At 37.4% G+C, this 26776-nt stretch overlaps 1 protein-coding gene across 1 annotated transcript; it reads right to left on the bottom strand.

The window, feature by feature from the left end:
- Positions 1-801: 801 nt before the first annotated feature.
- Positions 802-26776, bottom strand: olfm1b (olfactomedin 1b). The gene is made up of 6 exons (XM_053478570.1): positions 26351-26776; positions 21207-21356; positions 18855-19010; positions 13865-14084; positions 11032-11138; positions 802-2285 (listed from the first exon to the last, which is right to left on the bottom strand). The coding sequence occupies exons 1-6, from the start codon at positions 26498-26500 to the stop codon at positions 1623-1625; spliced, it is 1446 nt and encodes a 481-aa protein (XP_053334545.1). The 5' UTR covers positions 26501-26776; the 3' UTR covers positions 802-1622.

Below are 26776 nucleotides of genomic sequence, written 5' to 3'. Positions count from 1 at the left end.
AAATAAAACTAAATAAATAATCATTAAAATGACAAAATGCCAACATGTGAAACCAGAATTTGTAAAACTTGGTAAAACCAAAAAGATTGGATTTATAGTTTAAGTTTGTATGAACTTATCATAAATAAACGGTTGTGTTAGTGCCAATCATATGGCAACATTTCCTTCTTTGTTATTATATGTTAGAATTCCCCTATTTTAAACACATTTAAGAAAAACCTTTTATGTTTTCTTCTCTGCATATACTGTAGAATTGCTGCTAAATAACACCACTTTGCGCTATATATAGCTAGTAGATTATGCAACTGACTTGCTAGCCTTTAGCTGATAGAAATTATTAGCAATGCTCCAGTTATTTTTGTTAACTAGCTGTTTAGGTATAGTATATTATTTAGCAAAAATGTAGTGTAGTTAAAAAAACCCCAGAAAAAACAGCTGCTACGTTTTTGGAACACATCCTTAGTTAAGCCAAAAAAGTAGTAAGAATATTAATAAAACTAATTTCACATATACAGCATGCTAAAAGTTAGGAATAACTAAATAAAAGGCAAAAATTAATCAACTATAACAATAATAACACAGAAATAAAGAAAGGTATCTCATCAAGGTTGTATTCCCAGGACAGACTCGACATCCAGAGCAACCCTAACCAGGACGAAGAGATTACTGCAGGTGACTGAATTAATAATAAATAAGCCTACAGGCATTAGTACAAGACACAGAGTACATATGAACTGCAGCTGAACTGGAGTTTTCAAAAAGAGCTTGATGATCACAAAAAGTGACACAAAAACGATTTGTTTCTAAAAAGTCCCCTCCCCCATCAACACATACAGTACATAAAGATCATAAAGTTATTAACATTTTACCATAATGCTTATTTTGCTAAAAACTGTTCATGCATACAAATCACTTCTAGTCACCAATATATTAGGTATCAGTTACATTGCATGTAAAAACATTAATGCTGAGTGGACGTCAGCTTTGATATGTTAGTCAGCATGTTAGCATATATTTAAATGGTTCTATCATTTAATGCCTTACAACAGTCTTTGGTCCAAAAGGCTTCATTGCTTTACATACACTGATGGGGCATCAGAAATGGCAGGTTCAAGTAAAATCTCAACAGATATTGACAGCAGAACTTCACCAACAGTCAATGCCCGTATTAACTAATGCCTCTAACTAATTAGCTTATTTTTGTTGATTACTTTATTAGCCTTCAGCAGACTTTATTTTTTTTGCTGTTGCACAGATGATGGTAAGCTATTAGCAATCACATATAACTAACTACATAAGATTATATTGATAAATATATTGATAGAGATAAGGGGGCATGGTGGTAAAGCAGATGGCACCTCAAATGTCCATCAATTTCTGAGAGTTATTTTCTGTATGAGGTTTTTCAGGTTTGCTTTAGTCCACTCTGAGTTCTTCTCCCAAATCCAAAAAACATGCTGGGTGAGGGGTTGGCTGTGTTAAATTGCCCATTGTTGTGAATGTGTGTGTGTGTGTGTGTGCGAACGTGAATGCATGATGCCCTATCCAGGAACCCATCTAGTGTCTATTTGTAGTTTGGGACTGATCAGGACAAAATGCTTACTGACTGCTTAAAATGTGTACTAATGAATGAGGTGGAAGAGGGTAACATTATAGAGGCACTGGTGCCCATTGTTCCATGCGTAGAGAGCACGATCCCGTGGGTTGTAATCCAACATAGAGATGTGAGAGTATTTATTCTGCAATGGCACATCAATGTACTCGTAGGTGGAGGAGTTGGTGTGGTACGCATAGTAAATTTTTGTCGGTCCGGAGTACCCGTTGGTTACGTAGAGTGTGCCACAAATCATAAAGGATTCACCGGCGCTGCGCTTGGGATGATTGGTTGTCCATGACTTGATGATCTGTAGCGTGATTGGGTTGAGTTTGCTAATGACAATGTTGCCTGCATTTTGATTTGTGGCATAGACTGCCCAAAGCCCACGTTCATCCACCATAAGGTCAATGTCAGAGTGGCCACCCCATGCGTAGTGGTATGCATTGTTAAACCCAGCGCTGTCTAGCCTTTGGGTCTTGCTGATGGTGGACGTCTTCAAGTCAAACTTGATGATAACGTTGCTCTGGAACTTGCTGAAATAAACGGAGCCATTGTAAACAACTTGTCCTGTTCCAGACCACGGGTGTGGAAGGCGGTAGTAAGTGAAGTTGTCTGATATCATGAAGTCTGACATGGAACGGTACTCTCGCACAAAGCGGTTGTTGTGGTAACCATCCATATACCACACCTGCAGATAAAAACATAAAACATGGCACAAAAAACATGACATACAGTATAATTCTCAAACAACATAAAAAATGGTAAAACAAGTCACAAATAGTGACTTTATGTTTAAATTATGCTTTGTGCCATTAAAACCTAGCACTGCTCAAAACCCTGGATCTCAGAGAAGGCAAGGATAGCAAGTGCAAGAGAGAAAATTCAGAAACAAAGGCATGGAAAAAATTGAGAAATAAGAGATCTAATTTTGTGCAATTGATAATATATTGCACACAGTAGAGGGTGAGAGAAGGACAGAGAATAGGAATAAACCGACTGGAATACTATTTTAATTATAAAATATGCTGCTTGAGTGAAAGTTCTTACTATATATTTGTCTATCCACTTGTATAATAATTTGCCGAAGTTAATTAGCAAATATGCTTTATGCTTGTTTCCGTTTTATGAAACGCCAACACAGCATTTTTCTTTTTTTTTTTTTTACAAGTTGACTGTTTCTCTCTGTTTAAGAACTGGGATTTATGTTTTGTCAAGTAACAAACTTCTCTTATACAGTACTTACATGTACATGTATGCAATACACAATAAGGAATCAATACACATCATTTCAAAGAATACATTAAAAAACCCAAATAAACAGAGTAAATAATCTAAAAATAGTAACTTGGTCAGGGTGTAAAGTTTTCTTTAAGACATAAACTGACTTGACCACGATCAATTTCAGAATTACTGAAATGCTTTCTCAAAAAAACAAAAACAAAATGTAAATCAGTAAAAATTATTTAAAATCAATGTCATCAGTACATTATGACAAGCATCAGTACATCGGTACATTGGGTTTTAACAGACAGCTTCACACGTAACTTATTCAACACTACTGTACATACAGGACGTGTTGAGTGACTGTAACACTGCTGTGGCTGTATAGTTTTAACAAAATATTGTATGCAAATCAACACTTACATGATCATTAGGTGCATTTACAAGGGCCTTAATATTCCACTAACTTTGTTGTTGGTCTTTCAGCTTCTCCTATCAAAGTCTCCAATCAAAGGGTCCCATTTTATCTGGGCTTGAGAGCCTGCATCCCATGGCTGGGAAACAAACTTAAAGCTTATAAACTGCAGGTAAGCAAGATCACTTCAGAATCAGATACATATCCACCTCCCTCTACTTTTTTTCCAAGCTACAGTAGCATACGAATCCTCATTTGCTCTGTGTTTGGCTTTTGCCACCCCTACCTTTACCTTACGCTGCATCTCCCTGTACTCCTGTCCACTCTCTTCAGTCCTCTCAGTGTCCCACTTCTTCTTAGCTAACCTCTTTCTCTGTATACACTCCTGGACTTCCTCGTTTCACTACAAAATCTCCTTGCCCACTTTTCCCTTTCCTGATAAAACACCAAGTACCCTCCTACCTGTCTCCCTGATCACCTCAGCTGTAGTTGTCCAATCAACTGGAAGCACTTCCTGACCACTGAGAGCCTGTCCACCCTCCACCCTGAAAACTACACAACATTCTCCCTTTTTCAACCTTCACCACTTTGTCTTCTGCTCTGCCTTTGTCCTCTTCACCTTCCTCACCATCAGGGTTATTTTACACACCACCATCCTGTGTTGTTTGGCTACAGTTTCCCCTACCAACACTTTGCAGTCACTGATCTCTTTCCAATTACAACGTCACCAGAAGATGTAGTCTACCTGAGTGCTTCTGCCTCCACTCTTATATGTCACCCTATGTTTCTGCCTCTTTTGAAATAAAGTATTCACTACTGCTATTTCCATCCTCTTTGCAAAGTCCACCACCATCTGTCCTTCTGCATTCCTGTCCTGAAAACCAATTCGCCCATCATATTCTCATCACCTATGTTCCCTTTCTCAAGATATCCATTGAAATCTGCACTAATTACCACTCTCTCACCTCTGGGGATGCTCTGTATCTCTTCATCTAACTCACTCCATTGTACATCACCCCTTCAACTTCAGACTCATCAACCTATCTGACACTCTTTTTTACCTCCAGAACATTCCTTACAAACTCCAAAAAACATTTAACTCTGCTCTACAATGTCGTTGTAAGATTAGATTGTCCTCATCACAGTTCAAAGACTACAGAAAGGAATTTACATATGTGAGAAATAGTACGGGAAAGTGCAACTTAATGTGAGAGCAGTACATCTGAAATTAGTGTGCATTGTAACTCATCTCACAAACTGTGCCTGGTTCACCTATCACAGTCCTTGAACTGTGTTCAACTCTGTAGTTTTTTTTTGTTCGTTTTTTATTTAACGTTTTTTTTTTTTTATGTTTTTAGAATTTGTATTTTTTTTTTTTTGGTAAAATCCACAATAAAGCAGTCACAAAACAAAATGCATGTTCAGTAAAAAGAGGCACATTTTTGTGCATGCTGTTCAAATGCTATTCAAATCCAAATAATTTTACCTAATTTAAAAAAATGTTCTAGGGATTTTATTTTGTGCTAGAGCAAGCATAATTGGCTGGATAATGCCAGCGTTTGCTTATTCCATTTGTGTTGTGCTCTACATCACGAAACTAGACTTTAGGATGTTTAAGAGAGAATAAAGAGACTAGCTTCTTGGTTCAACATGGAGTGAAAAAGGTTTGTTTGAATGTGGCTTCTGATTTTCACAAGTCTACCTATTTATCTTTGCGTATGCTCAAGTTAAATCATTATATACTGTAACATTAAGTACGACTTAAACATTGCTGGACACAAAAATGGCAAATACATTTTTAGAAGCTGGGGTTAGAGCACTTGGTGGTCCTGGGTATTCAGAACCTGCCAACCTTCTGACTCATTTCCTTGAGCCTTAACTTGCTAAGCTACCACTACCCCAAACAAGCTTAAACATTATGATTTTGAGAGGCTTTATTTAATACTCCTGGACAAATTATGCAAGCAATGCATTATTGCCCTAATGAGGACCACACTGCAGCAAGTTAAATGAATGAATTACAGTGACATAATGAACAAGCATGTTTGAAAGGGAAGTTACATGACCTTGAGAGTTACTCGCCTAAAATTTGAAAAAAATCAGACCTGTCATATTAATGACCAAGTTTTGTTAAGAGGTGTTACAGTAGGGAGACAGCCTTTTCCCCCAGGACCTCTTCTGCTTTCACATTCCCACAGAGTTGAATATAAACCATCTAACCTTTAGGAAACCAACCAAATAAGGCCAAGTGTGTTCATGTTCCAGCGACACGGTGGTGCAGTGGTTAGCACTGTCGTCTTGGTCTGGGTTCGATTCCTGTCTCTGTGTGCATGGAGTTTGCATGTTCTCCCTGTGCTTCCTCCCACAATCCAAAGATATGCAGGTTAGGCTAATTGGCGTTCGCAAATTGCCTGTAGTGTGTATGTACCCTGTCCAGGGTGTATCCTGCCTCAGGCCCTAAGCCTCCTGGGATAGGCTCCAGGTCCCCGCAACCCTTAATACAGGATAAAGCGGTATAGAAGATGAGTGAGTAAGCTCGTGTTCCTCTGATTTCACTATATTTCATGCCATACGTCTGCAAGTATCAAGTGTTTTTCCTTGAGGGTTTATTGCCGAGCTGAGGAGAAGCGAGCAGTGTTTAGGGAGGTAAAATCCCTGCCCTCGGAGAAAGGGGTCAGATTCTGGCTTTTGTATCCTGCCTGACCCAAGATTACCCACAAAGGCAAAAAAGCAGTATTTCAATACACAAGAGGCAGCCAAGAGTTTTATCACTCATGCTACAGAGAAGAAGTTCAAGAAGAGTAATAATTTTTTAGGTTTATAGGGTATTCATGCAGCATTGAGGCAGCCTCCTGTGGATGTAAACTGCTACCTTTCATAACCCACATCTTTGTGCATTTTCCAATCTAATTTGTAGAACTCGAGCAAATTGAACTGTCATGTTGCTGAATCTGATTAACAACTACCTCCAGCTAGCAAAATGTAAATGACTAGAATCTGCATCCCAGAGGAAGATATTTCTTCTGTTGCTTTATGTGAGTTATCTTTAGCTTATATCCCTAGTGCTTTTCGAACTCCGAAGGAGTTCTTTGATTGTGCAGAATGCATTTCATTAAGTGGAATGGGTATACTCATTCAGTGCTGTGCAGAGATTTTGATTAGGAAGAACATCATTACAATCATTACTTTAAGTACCTATGGATCCACGATTTGGCCAAGGAAATCTCCCCTACCTACCATAATGTCGGAAAACTCACTCTTAATTTAGAATAAAAAGGCTGAACTTTGTATTATATTGTCAGATGATAACATCATAATCTGTATAAAAATTAACTGGTCAAACCCTTCATGATGTCACTCACGTCTTTTATAAAGAGCGGTTTTGAAGCTTTGTGGGAGCTCTGGTTGTCACATGGTGGCAACTGACTCCCTGATTTATCCATAAATGCGCAAATAAGTGGAACAAACTGTTGGTTGAAACACATTATCTTCCTTAGTTACCACAAGCTACCTAACGGAGCTTTGGCTTAAAAATTTAACTAATGCATTTGATTGAACACCGTCATCCAAACCCTACACACAGTTGTTTAAATAAAAAAACATGGAGCGTTCAGAGGAAAATCTGAACAATTAGAAACAGTTACTAAGGAGTGTTGTTTGATATCACATAACATTATCAGATCCGTTTTTTTTCCTAAATTGCTTCTGTGACTGGGTTTGAATGTGGGTTTTGGCTGGCAGCTACTCTCTCCTCTGTCCAGTACTGTGGATTGTACAAACCTACTTTCATCCAACCGACAATAAGTGTCATAAACAACTGTTATGACACCTGAGACACATATAGTAATGCATATACAGTGGTGTGAAAAACTATTTGCCCCCTTCCTGATTTCTTATTCTTTTGCATGTTTGTCACACTTAAATGTTTCTGCTCATCAAAAACCGTTAACTATTAGTCAAAGATAACATAATTGAACACAAAATGCAGTTTTTAAATGAAGATTATGTTATTAAGGGAGAAAAAAAACTCCAAATCTACATGGCCCTGTGTGAAAAAGTAATTGCCCCCCTTGTTAAAAAATAACTTAACTGTGGTTTATCACAGTTAAAAGTTCAATTTCTGTAGTCACCCCCAGGCCTGATTACTGCCACACCTGTTTCAATCAAAAAATCACTTAAATAGGAGCTACCTGACACAGAGAAGTAGACCAAAAGCACCTCAAAAGCTAGACATTATGCCAAGATCCAAAAAAATTCAGAAAAAAATGAGAACAAAAGTAATTGAGATCTATCAGGCTGGTAAAGGTTATAAAGCCATTTCCAAAGCCTTGGGACTCCAGCGAACCACAGTGAGAGCCATCATCCACAAATGGCAAAAACATGGAACAGTGGTGAACCTTCCCAGGAATGGCCAGCCGACCAAAATTACCCAAGAGCGCAGAGACAACTCATCCGAGAGGCCACAAAAGACCCCAGGACAACAACTAAAGAACTGCAGGCCTCACTTGCCTCAATTAAGGTCAGTGTTCACGACTCCACCAAAAGAAAGAGACTGGGCAAAAACGGCCTGCATGGCAGATTTCCAAGGCGCAAACCACTTAAGCAAAAAGAACATCAAGGCTCGTCTCAATTTTGCTAAAAAACATCTCAATGATTGCCAAGAATTTTGGGAAAATACCTTGTGGACCGACGAGACAAAAGTTTAACTTTTTGGAAGGTGCGTGTCCCGTTACATCTGGCGTAAAAGTAACACAGCATTTCAGAAAAAGAACACCATACCAACAGTAAAATATGGGGGTGGTAGTGTGATGGTATGGGGTTGTTTTGCTGCTTCAGGACCTGGATGGCTTGCTGTGATAGATGGAACCATGAATTCTACTGTCTACCAAAAAATCCTGAAGGAGAATGTCCGGCCATCTGTTCGTCAACTCAAGCTGAAGCGATCTTGGGTGCTGCAGCAGGACAATGACCCAAAACACACCAGCAAATCCACCTCTGAATGGCTGAAGAAAAACAAAATGAAGACTTTGGAGTGGCCCAGTCAAAGTCCTGACCTGAATCCTATTGAGATGTTGTGGCATGACCTTAAAAAGGCGGTTCATGCTAGAAAACTCTCAAATAAAGCTGAATTACAACAATTCTGCAAAGATGAGTGGGCCAAAATTCCTCCAGAGCGCTGTAAAAGACTCGTTGCAAGTTATCGCAAACACTTGATTGCAGTTATTGCTGCTAAGGGTGGCCCAACCAGTTATTAGGTTCAGGGGGCAATTACTTTTTCACACAGGGCCATGTAAGTTTGGATTTTTTTTCTCCCTAAATAATAAAAACCATCATTTAAAAACTGCATTTTGTGTTTACTTGTGTTATCTGTGACTAATAGTTAAATGTGTTTGATGATCAGAAACATTTAAGTGTGACAAACATGCAAAAGAATAAGAAATCAGGAAGGGGGCAAATAGTTTTTCACACCACTGTACAGTGAAACCTTAAATTGAGAGTAACGCGGTTTGCAAGCATTCCGCAAGATGAGCGAAGATTTTTAATAAATTTTAACTTGGAAAACGAACAAGTCTTGGTTTACAAGTACCGAGTATCATTTATCACACACGCGCTTCTTGTTTTGATGCCGAGTGTCACGTGATCACAACTGAGCCAACGGTTTTTCTCTCTTTTGCGCTGCGGAATTGTGGGTAATCGTCTCCCCTGCTGTGTCTTAGTGCATGTTTCTTACTGGTATAATCAACATCTGCGCGCATGTGAAGCAAAAGCAAGTCTCATTAGAGAGGTTAAAGAGCCATTTTCTCTCTCTGTATCAGCCTGCTCTTTGTGTCTTTGTGCGCACGCGTCATTGGACACCGTGCCACACACACACTCACACACACACACAGACCCCTCCTACTTTCGCCTTTACAGACATACACAGACACACACACATCCTTTCTCTCTGCTCTACACAGAAACACTGGTCTGTAGGTTAATTTGTTTTATTTAGTGATTCCGTTAGTGTGTTGTTGCATGTTCTCCATGTGCATAATGTGTTTCCTCCAGTGCTCCGGTTTCCTCCCACAGTCCAAAGACATGAATAGGATGTTTTGCAAAGACATGCATTTTAAAAAATTGCCCAGTGTGTCAGTGTATATGTGCTTGTGCCCTGTGATGGCACCCATTTACAGGATAACTGGTATAGAGAATGAGTGGGAGTGAGTGAGATGCATCTTAAACAGATCATGGGCAAGACTAAACGGAGCCCCCAGGCACAAAGCAAAAAGACTAAAATACCTAATTCTAGTTTTTCTGTCAATTAAGCTGTATTGTTAAATTAAGCTGCTTTAAAATGACCTCTCATAATATTTCAGAAATTACAATGTTTTGTCTTTATATCATATTTTGCAATTAGAATCTATCAATGACCAATGCATTTGCAGTGATAAATCAGTAACTAATTTGTTGACCATATTTAAAAAGATTAACAATATAATCTTATTAAAAAAAATATGTTACACATTTACAACATAAACTGTGACCAACATGTCTAACAGCTGTGAGCAGCACTTTGTCAAAGGGAAAAGTGAAGCTATAATTGGAGAGAAACTTTAAGCTACATTTTAATGAAGGGCATTATAAGTCTTGGCCAAAAAGTGTGTTAGACTTTGCTAATTATAGCATGAAGCATTAAAAAGTAAAGAGGAAACAGGAAACAAAACATTCAGAGTTAGCTGACAAACAGCTAACAAACAGACCCACAGATTTACATTTTAAACAAAAGCAGCATTAAAACAGATATCTAACAGCTGTCGGGAATAAAACCAACATAGGTGGAAGAATAGGTGGAATATTATACTAATTATTAAAAGTTTGTCTTTAATAAAAATGACTTTCACCCACATCATCATACAGCACTTTATAGCTTTGTACAGTTCCGTAAATGTGCTTGTAATCCAATGCATTCATATATCAAAGTTCCCCATAAGAAATACCGGAAACTCAGATGATTTATTTCACAACCCAAAAATATAAAAATGATAAATACAAAATATAAAGTAAAAATATAACAAATTAACCTGCACTTTTCCTTTGAAAAGGATCACAGCTGGTGTAAGTGAGACGAGAGAGGAGAGGAGGAGGATGGGGAGCGGGAGGTTATTGTGTAGGATGGCTTTTACACAACACACAGATGCACACACACTCTAACAGACAGTCTCTGTCAGCTTACTGGAATATTGCTCTTTTTGTGTGATTTTAATAAGGAACCTCTCAAATGACAATTGCTTTTGCCTCCTTTTGAGGATTGCGCATCAATATGACATCACGTTGTCATTAAACAGAATCATCTCCCGCACTGCTACAGCCCTTATAACTTTTTTCTTTACACAGGCCGCTGTTACAGTGTTAGAGAACAGTCACTACACTTGGAAAGAAAATTTAAAAAAAATGCTTTATGTGCACGCAAACATGTGGTCACAATGCATTAGTAAACAGTATAAGCGGAAGGATGTTGACTATTGACGCACTTAGACTGAGCATGGGAGACAATTACCCACAATCCTGCAGCGCAAGAGAGAAAAGAACCATTGAACCAAAACCTTGCTCGTTTATCAAGTTAAAATTGATTTTTGCTCGCTATTACTGTACTTGATTCAGCAATTGGTTTGCACAGTGAACTTACAGTAAAAGAACAAAAACTTAAAATAGTTACAGCTTATATACAGTACAGTAGTTCATTATTCAATCCACAAACTATTCATAATTTGTAAATATGACCAAGAATTTGGTAAGGCCGATGTGCTTTTACACTCACTCTATTATCTCCCTCTGGAGCCAGTGGGTCGGTCATCCAGGATCCAAAGCGAGATCCAGATGTTTTAATGGTTACAGGATCACTAATGGCCGTCAGCTTTCCACATGCTGCAAAAAAAAAAACACACTCACAGAATAACAAATGCATATGACAAATTCTTATACTATGTGAGTATATACTGTATAGTCATGTGTAAAAGTAAGTACACCTCTTTTAATTCTATGTGTTTTTGTGTAAAAACATTAAAAAAATCACCTGATTATCGTAGTAGATCTTGGTATTGGGCAAATACAACCTCAGACGAACAACATATAACTTTTTTCCACTGTGCCATTGTTTATTTAACAAAAATGAAACAGAAAAAAAGATAAATAAAAAAAAAACATGTTGCCAATACTAAGTATCACATGATTCAATAGCTTGTAGGACCAACTTTAGCAGCAATGACTTGAAATAATTGTTTCCTGTGTTACTTTAATTCAATTGAATTCAATAAAATTTTATTTGTACAGCGCTTTTGACAACTGACATTGTCGCAAAGCAGCTTAACACAATCAAAAAAAATTATTATGTTTGTATAAAATGTGAATGTGTATAAATCAAACTGATAAGACTGTCCCTGATGAGCAAGCCGAGGACAATGGCGACAGTGGCAAGGAAAAACTCCCTGAGATGGCAGAAGAAAGAAACCTTAAGAGGAACCAGACTCAACAGGGAACCCATTCTCATTTGGGTGATAACAGATAGCAGGGATTGATCTGCATCATACTGTGCGAGACTGAAAGTTTACCAGTATAACAGTAGATGTGTTTAAGTTAATATGGATTCCAGTTCGTTATTGAAGGCTCAGACTTTATCAGTCTGTCATATCACTGTGGAGGAATTTGGGCCCATTTGTCTTGATAATATTGCTTCAATTCATTGAATTCAGATATGCACAACTCTCCTAAGGTTCTGCCACAGGATTTCAGTTGGGTTGAGGTCTGAGCTTCGACTAGTCTGTTTCAAAACCTTGATTCTTTTATTTTTCAGCCATTCTGATCTATATTTACGAGGGTACTTTAGATAATTATTCTATAGCATGACCTAATGTAATTGGACAGCCTAGAATACTCTAGTATACAAAAGAGTTTATGGGCAATTTATTAACTAGAGGTTGCCCAGGTCCTGTGGCTACAAAACAAGCCCAATTCATCACCCCTCCAAAGCAGTGCTTTACAGTTGGTACAAGGTGTTTCTGCTGAAATGCTGTTTGGTTTTACCAAACATGGCGCTGGGCATTAAGGCCAAACAATATCACTTTGGTCTTATCTATTCATAGGACATTTTTAAATGTTTAAATGCAGTTTTGTGAACCTCAATCCTGCTTCCATGTTCGTTTTAGAAGTGGCTTTCTCTAAACAATCCTTCCAAACAATATTTATTCAGTCTTCTTTTAATTGTGCTTTAGTATTTACATAAGACTGGTGAGTCTTGCATTTTTTTTTGTATTTCTCTGAACATTGCATGGTCTGATCTTGATGGCTTTGCAACCCTTTCAGGCTGATAGATGTCAATTACTTGGTTTCTCATCTGCTCTTGAATTTCTTTAGATGATGATGATCTTTAAGCATACGTAACTTTGTCAGACAGGTTCTATTTAGGTGAGAAACCAAGTAATTGACATCTATCAGCCTGAAAGGGTTGCAAAGCCATTTCTAAGGCTTAGGGACTCCAGCAAAAACCGGGGAGACCCATTATCTACAAGTGGAAAAACCTTGGAACAGTGGTGAAACTTGCCAGGAGTGGCCAGCCTACCAAAATTACTCTAAGGGCACAATGACGATTCATCCAGGAACTCATAAAAGAACCCAGAACAACATCTAAAGGACTGCAGTCCTTGCTTGCCTCAGCTTGCCAACAAGAAAGAGATTGGCCAAAATGGCACCCATGGGACAGTTTCAAGATGAAAGCCACGGCTGACTAAAAAGAAAGTTTATTTTCCAAAAACAATTTGATCATAACCAAGAAAAATCTAACATGGTGGTGTTGTGATGGATTGCGATATCTGAGGCTGCTTTGCTTTAAAAAAACCTCTCATTTTGTGCTCTACCAGAAAACTCTAAATGTCTGGTTATCAGTTTGTGACCAGCAGGACAATTTGAATGGCTCAAAAAAAAAAAGTTTTTTGGAGTGACCTAGTCAACTTCATCAGACTTAAATCCGATTGGGTTTGGGGTCAATTTGTTTTTCACACAGGGCCAGGCAGGGCCAGGCAGGTTTAGACAGCTTTATTCCCATAATAAATGAAATCATTTAAAAATTACATTTTGCTCGAGTTATATTTGTTTTTCAGTCTGGCCCTTCTCTGACCTCTGGCATTAACAAGGCATTTGTGCCAAGAGAACTGCGGCCCACTGGATTTTCTGTTTTTCAGACTCTCAGTAAACCCTAGAAATGGGTACCAACCATGCTACATTTAAAGTTACCTAAATCCCCTTTCTTTCCCATTCTGATGCTCAGGTTATAACTCAGCAGATGGGCTTTGACCATGTCTATAGGCCTAAATAAATTGAATAGCACAGCAGGTGAACAGGTGTACCTAATGAAGTGGCAGGTTTATACATGTATAGTATATTTTGTATAATACACCATTTAATAATTGTAACAGGTTATAACCTCATTATTTAAGTTCTATTCAAGTGCCTTCAAACTTAAATTTTTACATTCCTTCTTGTAGACCACAGAAGAAAAAACCCTGACATGTTTTTGCTTACAAAATAAAAAATAAAATAAAAATAAACACAAGAAACAACTGTAATTTGTCCATGTCAGAATGTGTGTTTATACATACCAAGTTTCTGCATACAGGCATGTAGTCTTTCCTCCAAACTGGTGACATGCGAGTGCAATTCGTCATAGTCATAAGCTCCCATCTCCTGCTGAAGCAGTGCCAGACTGGCAGTTACGTTTTGCACTTCCTGCTTGAACTGCAGAACAAGCTGTGCATCTGCCTTGTATTCTTCCAAAACAGGAATCAGTGGTCTCAGTTCTGCCATTTTCTCCTTCATGGCCTAAAAAAATCCCACAAATTGTTCTCAGACCTGCTACACGGATTCTTATGTATAGTCCTGTTTTCCCAAAGGCTTATTTAAAGTACTTACTTAGACCTCCTACACACCATTTCACTACATTGTTAGCTCAGAATAATGTATGTGCTACTGTAGTATATAAGTATGTTTGCAAGAATAAGTTAGTAAAGTAGTAAAGTCAGTAGATGTCTTATGTCCGTCTGTAAACTAACAAAACTAACAGGTTAAAAGTAATTTGTTAGTAATATTTAAAAAGAATACTAATTTTCTGAACAATGTCTGAAAGCAAAGCTAGGAGCAAACTGAATACTCTGAAAAAAATACTACAGACACAATGCATGGTAAATAAACTTTCAGCGATGCTTCTTTTTAGGCATCTCTTTGAATAAAAGACAGGGCTAGATACTATAGACAATAAGTCATAAATGATGAGCTCTTGCAGTTTAAAGAAGGTACTGTATTTTATTTTAATTGCTGTCTGCTGTCAATTCTATAACACTAACCTGGTGACAGGGACATGGGCACCCAAGAAACGTTCATGCCTGAGGGGACCAGAGGCTAGCCTGTCTGATCCGATCTCGCAGAAAAGCCCACGTAGCAGAAATTACTAGAAAAAGTTAATGATGGCCACGAAAGAAAGGTATCAGAACACCCAGTGCATCACGACCTGCCACATATGGGGCTTAGTAGGCAAAGAGTTCAAGGTTGTTGATTAGGCCTCCAAATTTCCCAGATCGCACTCTGATCAAGCACACATGCAGTACTTCCCACTCATTAAGTATATACATTGACTGCTGTCAAAGTATACTTGCTGACCCTTTTTAAAAATCTGTCCATCTGCCATCCGCAGCTGATTAACTAGTAGTTAGGAGCTAGGACAGTTCTTTGTCATGCTAGCAGAATAAACAGGTACAGGAGCTGTAGCACAAGCGCAGTGTACTGAGAGGCAGTAAATGCAGCAAATACCAGCTGTAAAAGGTATAAGAATGCCGTACTAAGGGGCAAGCGTGCTCTGCAAAGCATCAAAAACAGGAGGATCCATATATATTGAAGGCCTGTCTGTGTGTTAATGGGGAGGATTCAGATAGCACACAGTGTATTTGAGTTTTATAAAATGTAGTAGAACCAAAGTTATCATTACTGTTAAAACATGTTAACTGTTTTGCTACCGGGATATGAGAATGATGTCACAAAAATGCAATAGTAAAATGTGCGTATTGTTATTATTATTATTATTATTTGTATTTGTATAGGTTGTATTTGCCTAATACTAAGACCTACTATGATAATCAGATGACCGTAAAAACACAATCTTATAAATCTGCCATTTATTAGCCTATGCAACCCATTTTTAAACAAAGTCATGTTTGTCATGTTTTTAATGTTGTAATTAAAATCTAGTTCAACATATTGGCTAGGTGGTGCTAAAAAAAAGGAAAGTTACTCTGTACTGCACAATCCTCAGCCAAATATATAATGTAATGTTACAGTATATTACTGTTTATAAATATTGCAAATAATATATACTCTATATATAATGCCAGCCCTATATCTACTCTATATATAATGGACACAAGCTTGAGTGATTGAGGCCCCAACCTACAACCCATTGAATCCAAAAGATCCACCACTAATGTCCTGGTGCCATTACCACAGCACCCAGAGGTCTTGTGGAGTCATGTCCAGAGTGGCCGAAGCTGATTTGGTGGCACAAGGGGACACTACACAATACTTGGCATTACATTTTAAGATTTAAATTGGCTGATTGGTGTAAATTCATGTAAGACACCACTATAAAACAAATCATAACCTCTTTTATTCATAACCATAAATTGTAAAGAACCTAAATGTTGCCACCATTCAATCACATTAGCTATTTAGATATTATCTGAACCTTATTTTATATTATATAGCCTAAATATAATATTTTTGGATACATCTGTTAAAGACCTTTGCTGTCATAATGACCTTACTTTTTTAATTATTCAATGAATTTATGGAAAATTATTAAGAGTTTGTGCTGGTCTTCTGCTCAGACTTTGCTGTTAAACAGAAGTGAGGTGGAGTCTGAGGTAGTCTTCCTTCCAAAACTACATTTTTATATAACCCTATTTTGTGAACAAATGAACCAAAATGTCAAATTAACGTGGTTTGAAGAATGATTATGAAATTTAAAAATGTGAATGTAGTAGATTGGAAAATCTTCACCTTCATGAAAGTCCTAGTTGGATGCATGAGGGGATCCTTGAAAGGTTTATAATGAAATGAATGCTGGCTAGACTTGTAAAAATAAAGGGTAAAAAAAATCTTTGCAAAATGTGAGAAAGGTGGGCATAGTTGTGTGTCTGCTCTGAAAAGATTTGAATAGGATGTGATGTGTGATGTGCGTGACTAGAAGAAACTCCAGCCAGGCTCATGGACTTTAGATGTGTTAAGACAGTTGGATTTAAAGTGAAAGAAGCACTAAGAATAACCAGGGTTCAGCATAGGAGGCCCATTCTCGTCTAGTTGAAACATTACAATGACTAGGGATCCTGTTTGTTCCCTTCACACATACACTGTCCTTCTGATTCCAATTCAGTGCTGTTCGTATTTGTCATTTTATTGTGTGTATTTTTTACATTCTATTTAATAGGTTTTTAATTATAGTTATTGTACAGTAGGTGGTCCAGTGTTAGTGGTAGAATTAGTTAGCCAGTAATTATAATTAATAGTTTGACTTAATAACATGGACTGCATGACAACTGTTGTCTTCTGATGTCATATGGGCAGGCTCAGCTTAGACTGGTATAATAGGCATTACGCTTGGCTGTTGCAATGAGCATAAAATCTTTTCTAAAAACCACTCATTAAAACTTGTGCCCAAAATTGTTATACCATGCAAATACTTTGCTAGAAAGTTAGCAAGCTGAAGTTATGTGAAGAGAAGCAGACATTATTAAATCATTAAAGATCTGGCAAATGCAGGTTTAAACAGTACTGGAATCTCTACACAGGGTGGGGTTAAATGAACACGCAACAAAAATGCACTTAACAGCTTCATGCTTCATCCAAGAAATAAATAAATACATAAATAAATAAGATAAAGAACACTATCTAAACTTAACTCCCTTCTGTGTGTAGGTTTCAAGCATCTATGGTGTGAGCCTTGGTGTGAAGAGAATGTGTAAATACATATTTGTGTATGCAATGTAGAAGAGCAGTTATGAGGCCAGAAAGCATATTACTATAAAATCTGAGCAAAAATCAAGTGCTCAAAACACAGTGAACAATTTTGGAAAGCACTTTATTGATTTTTCATGTATTCCAACAGCAAAAAACTAGACATGCTCAATTTGACATGTTATACAGAACACTGATTGCAGCCATCTTCTATTACCTCTAAATAGTATTGCAACAAACATATATTGCATAAAAGCAAATAGAAAATAATGTGAGCAACTATGATTGTAATTATAACCATATATAGCAATTTCACTTCAAATAAACAAGAATATCAATTAGGATTTACGCTAATAACACAAATGAAATATAATAAAGGATTTAGAGGTGCATGCAAAGAGGAATCTGATTAGTTGTTTGGTAATGATAGGGAAGGGCTTATCCTAAACTTATTAGTATGTAATGGAATACAAGAACTGTGACAAACGGTGTGATTCGTGCCCAATCGTGGGTGTGACCTGCCTCTTCTGGCCTCAGGCTCTCCTATAATGTCTTTATAGTTAGCCCTGCAAGCAAGAAACAACAAACTGATCATAGGACACTAACTCTCTAACCTAGCTAATACACATTCTCATGCACACAAAACTTATGCGCATGTTCACTTGTGCATGCAACACATGCATATCAAATTTTTTAGTATGCATGCAGTGCTCTGTAAGTTTTTATATTTTTGCATATTGATGTTGAGTGATGCGAGTTTAAACTGTGTACAAACATCTGACTCTCACAGAACAAAAGTAAATGAAATTCAATGCTGTAATGTTAACTATCTTTGAATGTGTCCAAGTATACAAGTGTTACTTTTAAGCTTGTATTGGGTAGTATGAATTGTTTGCTAAAATCAACTAATATAAAAGTAAACAACATAATCATAAACATTCATTTACTATTTTGACATTATAACTTGACAATTTTCTAACTTTGTTTCCCTCCAGTGGTTTCTTACACAGTTATATAGCTTATTGAAAATAATCGCCTGCTTTTTTGGTTCATTTAATAGAGTAACCTCTCAAAACCAATTCATACTTATTTCTAAAGTTTTGTTTTAAACTAATATAATATAAGCTACCATTTAACAAGTGTTTTAATCTATATCCCTTCTGTTAGTGCTTTATTTTAAACTAAACAAACTGTGTATTGAAATATTACTCATGCATGATGAGAAAAATAAACTGCATGCTGTTTTGTGCTCTGTCCCACTGTCTCACAATACTTTTTATTGTTCCCAAATTCTGCTGCGCTGTTAGACATGTTTCAATGTTATGATCATACATTTGTGCATGTATTACATTATTTTTAAATTAAATTGCACTGTAGGAATTGTGCCAAATATGAAAGGTGTAAATTTAATGAATGGTCACTACACACCACTCCTCCACGCCAACATGCTACAGCAAATAGTGTGAATTCAGTATCAGTTCCTCTAAAATATATTGTGCTTCTTTTGCAAAAATTTATAATATTCTACTGAATTAGAGACATGTGTTTCTTTTAATGTATATATGTATGTATGTGTGTTTTGTGACATACCTTGTAATGCTTGGCGAGGTTTTGTTTGTGAGTTTCCTCCACTTGTCGGAATTTTGTTTCCAAGCCTCTGAGCTGGTCCTCCATTCTGACCACGTACTGTAAATCCTTCTGTGTCCGCTGGTCCAGCATGTGAATTGATTGAGTCATGTTCTGCACCTACACACACACAAACACACACAGAAAGAGAGCGATAAAGGGAGTGAAAACTGTCAGAGGATAATATATTTTCTGTTATATAACAGTTCCGACTGAGTAATCTGATTGGACGAGAGCCATTCCACAAACGGTTATAATATACCACAGGAGCACTGGGATGTTTAACTTTATCTATCACTCTTCATCACTGGTATTCTAAGAATCACAAATTGTGTGAAAGTAGGTCAGTACGGTCTGCAGTACTGGAAAGTGGGAACACTGTCTGCCAAAACCCACATTTAAAACCATGGAAGAACGTTCAGCAATAAAATACATCTGTCTCAACAACACTTCGTCTCTTGTCACTTTAATAACTGCTCCGAAGTCATCCCAAATCTCCTCTGACCTGTCTGTGTTGTTCTGTTCACGGCTACTCTCTGTGTTATATACATTATACATTACAGTGGGTATAGAAAATAATCCCCCCTTTAAAATGATCACAGTTTGTTGCTTTGCAGCCTGAAATGAAGACAGACACAGTTTTTGTTCTATTTAACTGTATTTACACAATGCAATTTTTCATATTCAAGTGAAAGATATAACACCAACATGTCCGAAAAAATAAACAGAATCACTGATTTGGAGAAGGATCGCCCCTCCTAAAAATTACTTGCAAATTCAATCAGTGAAGCTAAGCATCTTCTCAATGGCAAACCAAGCTTTGCACATCTTGACTTTGCAATATTTGCATACTCTTCTGCGATTAGTTAAATTTGATGGTGACTGTTTGTGGACTGCAGTCTTCAAGTCCTTCCACAGATTTTCAGTCTGGGCTCTAAATAGGCCTTTTTCTCCTTCGACCACTGTGTGGTCAGCTTTGCTGTGTGCTTTAGGTCATTGTTATGTTGAAAGGTAAACCTTCTTCCCATTGACAACTTTCTGGCAGAGGACAGTAGATTTTTTTTTTAAGAATTTGAGGTATTTTGCACCATCCATTTTCCTTATAGCCTGACTCTCCCATAACAGCATATTACCACCTACATATATAGGAATGGCATTATTTCTTGATTGTGTAAACAGCGCTGCGACATTGACAATTGTTAAAAGAACTATACAAAAAAAAATAATAATAATAACTGAATTTCTATAATGAGCTGTCTTTAGAGAACTTTATCGAATTTCCACCAGACATATCAATTGGAGTTGTTGCCAAATAATTCAATTTAAGTTCAACTGACCACCTGACTACTCTCTGTCAAAAACTCCTGCAACTGCTTCAGAGTTGCTGTAGGCCTCTTCGTAGCCTCTCTGACCGGTTTCCTCCTGACTCTTTCATCCAGTTTGAGGCAACATATAGATCCAGGGAGGGTCTGTGTTGTACTAAATACCTTCTACTACCTAATAGAAGACTTTACTGAGTTTCTAGGCAGTGGTAAAGCATTTTAAATATTTTTGTATTTATCTCCTGACTTGTGTATGTCTACAACTTTATCCTAAAGATCTTCTGACAGTGATTTCCATCCATAGTTAATTGTTTGCTTCAGTTGCACTACCAAGGACTGAAATGCTCCAGCTTTTTATCATCATGAGCTAATCAAATCAATTATTTAGTTTTTTTCCTGTTTTTTTGGTTGTTGTTGTTGTTGTTGTTGGACATTTTGTGTTATATCTTATACTTCGATGTTAAACATTGGACTGAATAAATACAGCTGGATAAAACTAAAACTTCATTTGTCTTCATTACAATCTGAAAAAGCAACAAAATATGATTATTTTAAAAGGGGCTGATTTTTTTCTATTCCTACGGCACCAAACTATTTATTAAACTAATTAATATAATCCAACCTTACCATATTGCATATGTTTGGCTTTACTGGGCTTTCCCTCTCTCTCTCTATCTGTGGTTGCAATAGATCTTGTTTTCATGAGTGAAGGATGATGCAATTATAAGGAAACTCATTAAGTCATGAATCTGTCTATGTGTGTGTGTGTGTGTGAGAGAGAGAGAGGGTTTGTGTGTATGTGTGCATGTTGTTGTACATTAGTGTTATGATCTCACACACCACTGGGTGTCCTAAAAGTGTCTTGTTTCTCCCAAGGCCATAGTTATCTACTAAAGGTTTCCAGCATGCTAATTGTGCCTGTAACATGGCTACCATGGGACAAGGCTATTGGATAAGAGAGTTACTGCAGAGCAGGTAAAGATGCGACGGTTACCTTTTCCAGGAGCTGTCGGAGTTGCTTGGCACGAGCATCTCTGGAGCACATGGTATGCTGGGGAGCAACAATGGTACACACGCATCTTCCCTCAGTGTCCTGAGCTGAGCTATACACCTGCCATGTTTCATCCAGATTAGAAGGTAAAACCTGAAAGAGGCGAGAGAGAGAGGAGGGGGGGTGTCAGAAATAGTTTAAAAAACAGTGTTTCTGAAATGACTAACAAGCATGGACATACGAGTAGATAGATAGATAGATAGATAGATAGATAGATAGATAGATAGATAGATAGATAGATAGATTGCCACCACTGTGTGTGTTTGTGTGTGTGGGCATATTTGGATGTACAGTACTCTGGCAAAGAATTTTTCTCAGAGACACAAGGTTGTCTATAACAGTTTTTTTTTTTTTTGTTGAGGGAGGAGGAGGCTTTGAAGTGTCACTGTTTTTTCTGCATTGGGAGCTATGAGGCATTTCATGGGAATATTTTGGAAATGATTAAAATTTTAAAAAAGAGATACCACTACAACATGGTCACATTTTGTACAACAGACAAGAACACAACATTGTGTAGAATGCTTTTGTGTTTATGTCAGGTTATGGCCCATGCTCCAGTTAGGATTTCTTAACTCTGTTATACCTTATGGAGCCATGGACATATATGGGACTGGACGATCTCTTAGCTCAAAGGGCATCATGTACCGATGTACAGGTAACACTAAATCTGGTAAAGGTGGAGGCTGACCATGCTGTAAAGGAACTTTTTGTATTTATTTTTTAGTTTTCAAGGGCGAGGGTTTGAATCCTGCCTTGGGGTCTGTGCGGTTTCCTCTGGGTAGGCCAGTTTCCTCTCACAGCCCAAAGACATGTAGAGTCGGCTAATTGGTGTTTCTAAATTCCCTGTAGTGTGTGAGTGCGTGTGCTTGTATTCCCTGTGATGGATTGGTACCCCATCCACAGTGTACCCAGTCTCATCCCCCGAGTCCAGTGGGATCGGCTCTAGGCCTCCCGTGACCTTATTCAGGATATGTGAACAATACTGTGAACAATACTGTATCTTCACAATTAAAAAACTTTGTGAGCCCCAAACCTTAACACTTTTTTTCTATGTTCCAATTTGCTACAAAACTGTAAAAAACATAATTAAAGCATGAGTTCTAAATATTGTTGTCTTTTTTTAAACGTAAACAACATATTATTGATACTAAATTGCATATATACATTGCAATAAACACAGCTGCAAGCTAATTTATCAACTGTGACAAAACTGAGGCAGTAGAAAAATAACACTGATATGACAAACTATTTTAAAATCATATTTTGGCATTTGTGCCACAAAATATTCAATATCAGTTTGTTATACTTCTTGCTTCATTTAAAAAAACATTTTTTTTCTCAAAACTGGCAAAATTGATTTACTTCACTAGCTTTGCTGTGAAATAGTTCATATGTTGTCAATGAAACAAATAGATCCAGACCTTGAAGTATTGAGCAGTGCAAACTAAATAAATCCTACCACCATGTTGATTGGATTGACAGAAAATACTATTGCCATTTCCAATAAAATAAAATTTAATAAAACACCGTTTTATGTCCAAAACCCACTTCAGATACACACACACACACACACACACACACACACACACACACACACACACACAAACAGGCAGACACACACAAACAGAAGCTTACGCAAAGTCCCATCTGCTCACACTACCTCGAACCACATTTCCCTGCCATCCACCATCAAATTCACCACACCAGGCCTACACAATTATTCAGGGAAATGGTTATAACAGGCCAAATGTTCCTCATATCGAAACAGTGCAACAGAGCAAATACATTTTCATAAACTCTTGATGCATGTAATAACTTTACGTAATATCTAGTCTTCAGTACTTTACATACAAGAAATCAGAATATGGTGTAGAAGATACATATAGTGTATGTACTTTTTCTTTTTTTGGTTTTCAGCAATAAAAATCATAAAGGTTCATAAATCACCTGAAGACCATTAAACTACCGGTACCCACTGCTGTGTTTAATGCACACAACCAAACCAATGATCTATTATGTGATATTCACCACATTATTTACGTAACTAATATGTTCCCAACATCACCCACATAAAGCTTTGTAGCCAAACTGTTAATGTTGTGTTACTAACGCCTATCTTTTATAATTAAATAATTCACATTAACAAGCTGGGTGAAAAAAAAGGTTTCTTGTTGCACATTAACTATAAAATAAAACAAGCTCTCCTTTTGCTTTAGCCGTCTTAAACTTTATTTGGGTATTTTTAGTAGATCTAACTGTTTCAGCATTATTAAAAGCATCATTTCAAAATTTGTTTTTAATGGACATGTTTCAATCAAGATAGGATATTTTTGAGTGGGAAAAATGATCAGGTAATATATGCAGGCTTGCACTAGGAACAAAAAGGACACCAGGGACCCACATTAAAATATTTTTTTATATACACTCACCAGCTATTTCATAAGGCACACCTATTTGACTGCTCCTTAATGCAAATATCTAATAAACCAATCACATGGCAACTACTCAATCCATTTAGGTATGCAGACAATGTCAAAAAGATCTACTGAAGTTCAAATCAAGTATCAGAATGAGGAAGAAATGACATGGTAGTTGGTACCAGACGGGTTAGTCTAAATATTTCTGAAACTGATGAGCTACTGGGATTTTCACACAAAACCATCTCTAGGGTTTACAGGGAACAGTCTGAGAAAGCAAAAATATCCACTGAGCACAAGTTCTCTGGCTGAAAATGCCTTGTTGATGCCAGATGTCAGAGGAGAAGGCCAGACAGGTTTCAGTTGATAGAAAGGCAGCAGTAACAGTATTAGCATTATGTTACAACTATTAAACCTTGAAACTGCACATTAAACATTGAAGCAGACTGGCAATAACAACAGAAGACCACACTGGGTGCCACTAAGCTAAGAACGGGAAATTAAGACTACAATTCACATGGGTACACAAAAAAAAAAAAATTAACAATAGAAGACTGTAAAGGTCAAAATGAGAAATAAACAATATAAAAGCATGGATTAGTCCTGCCTTGTATCTGCGGTTCTGGCTGGTGGTGGTGGTGGTGGTGGTCTTATAGTGTGGGGAATATTTTCTTGGCACACTTTGGACCACATAGGGCTAATTGAGCATTGTTTAAATGCCACAGCTTACCTGTGGATTGTTGCTGTCTATATCCATCCCTTAATGACCACAGGATAAAATGCCATGTCATAAAGCTAAAATCATCCCAAATTGGTTTCTCGAACATGACAATGAGTTCACCAGATCTCAATCCAATGGAGCACCTTTGGGATGTGTTGCAGGTTGGATGTGCAGCTGACAAATCTCCAGCAACTGCATAATGGAAGCATGTCAATATAGATGAAAGTCTCTAATGATTGTCTCCAGCACTTTTTTTAAATGATGCCATAAAGAATTAAGAATTAAGGGAGTTCTGATAGCAAAACGGGATCCAACCATGTGCTAGTAAGATGTAACTAATGCCTATAGTGGCTGGTGAGTTTGTATACAGTACAGTGTATATGTGTGTGTGTGTGTGTGTGTGTGTGTATGTATGTGTGTGTGTGCGTATATATATATATATATATATATATATATATATATATATATATATATATATATATTACTCTAAAGTAAATATGTGCAAAAGTGGTGAAATTAGGGCTCAAATCAAACTCAACACCATTTCTAATACATGTGGATATTGTATAAAAGTGTTACCACAATTTTGTGTGTATTACGCCCACTTAAACCTTGAAAGAAAACAACATCTGAAGTTCCATCTGAAATGTTCTATCTGGATGCTTTCACAGAAAGCAGCTAAATACCAGCATGACATTGCCAGATGGCTCACATTAACAGACACTGTGATTTAATTTATTGCCAAAAATGTTTTTGCTTAATTGTTAAGCTTATATTATAAGCATAATAAGAAAGAACATAGAATTTAATTCTTAATCATAATGTTTTATCCTATAACGATCAAATGCTGCTTACAGTGGCATATCAATTAGCACAAATGATAACAGGAAATTTCTTGGAATACTTGATTGACAGATGTGTCCTTTTTCTTCAACAAAATGGGATCGCCACACACACACTTACCCAGTGTACTTTTTCTTAAGCATTGAACAAATTCTTCTGTAATACAACATTACACTTTTCTGTCACCTTCTGGTCCAGAGCTCACCAGTGCATTCTTTCTTTAAGAACACACCGAAAAAGTGATTTAATATCAAATAATGTTTTTTTTTTTTTCAATTTTAACTCCAATACCAAATATCTGAGCATGACTGTTCAATTTATTTAAGGAACTAGAATCAATGGTGCAATTAAAAGTTAACTGAATGTTGTTAACTCACAATGACAAATTTTGTTTAATTGATCAACTTAGAAACATACACATAAATAGTATAATTACCTATACTTTTGCATTGTGAAATAAACGTCTGTAGATATAGTAAATCTACAGATTTACAGATATAGTAAATATACAGCGAAACCAATAAACAGGCTTTCATCCATTATACCCAGGTCTCACGTAAGGCAGATGTAGCAAGTGTAAAGATTACATACATTAGTGCAGTAACCTTTTTATGCAAAGTAGCACCATCAATAGAAACTGCATATCTTTACCACCAAAATCCAACAGTCCAGCAGTGTGAAAAGTAACATCAAATAATGTACCTTTACATGATGTCAAATAACATGCTTAACTGGACACAGATGTGTGTGACACTGTGCTTATGCAGTTTTATACTTTACATGTTCATTGTCAGTAAAGTCAAACTCTGCTCTTTCATTTCCTAGCTAGAGAAGCCTTGGAGAGGTCTCCAGCCTTGCAAACGCTCAGATTAATAAATGAACCGCAGTGGACATCCAGAGACCAGCCTCTGCTAAGAAGTTCCAGGGACAGATGGGTACTTTAAAAGCAATAAGAAAAAGAAGGCGAAAGAAATCAAAGAAAAAATGCCCATGGACACAAAAGGCAGCCACCCCTCAGACGCACGGTTATGATAGATTGATAGACAGACAGATAGACATATAAACAGCCTTTTTTCCTTAGAAAGGGGATAAGTTCGCGCACTTACTCTCAGGCTTCGGTCCGGGTAAGCGCTCCGCGCCGCGCTCAGCGCCGTGCCGTTAAGGCCCACGAGTGATGGGAGCGTCTGCGACATCCAGTTGGTGATCATGGCCATCGTGCTGAGCACTACACCGATCTTCAGCAGTGGCACCGACATCTTTGCGCCCCGGAGCTCTCATTCATTCATGCCACCACGCGCGCGCTACCGGAGAACCGCCAGAACGCCTGGAAAAGCCTCGCGCTTTGGGGTCGATGTCTTCTGCTCATGTGTGTCCAAACCGGACGGTGGCATGGTGAGATTTTTCTTTTACGTCGCGGGAGATGAAAACAGTACATGAGAAGTGACCGGGCTTCACCTTTCTTAGCCACGTCCCATCACGTAAATCCCTCAGTTTTCTAATGATGAACCTTTATTGCGCGAGACCGAGGTCCT

This window comes from Clarias gariepinus, chromosome 19, assembly GCF_024256425.1.
Source record: "Clarias gariepinus isolate MV-2021 ecotype Netherlands chromosome 19, CGAR_prim_01v2, whole genome shotgun sequence".
In the NCBI taxonomy this organism is placed as follows: domain Eukaryota; kingdom Metazoa; phylum Chordata; class Actinopteri; order Siluriformes; family Clariidae; genus Clarias; species Clarias gariepinus.
This window is presented reverse-complemented; position numbering and strand designations above follow the sequence as displayed.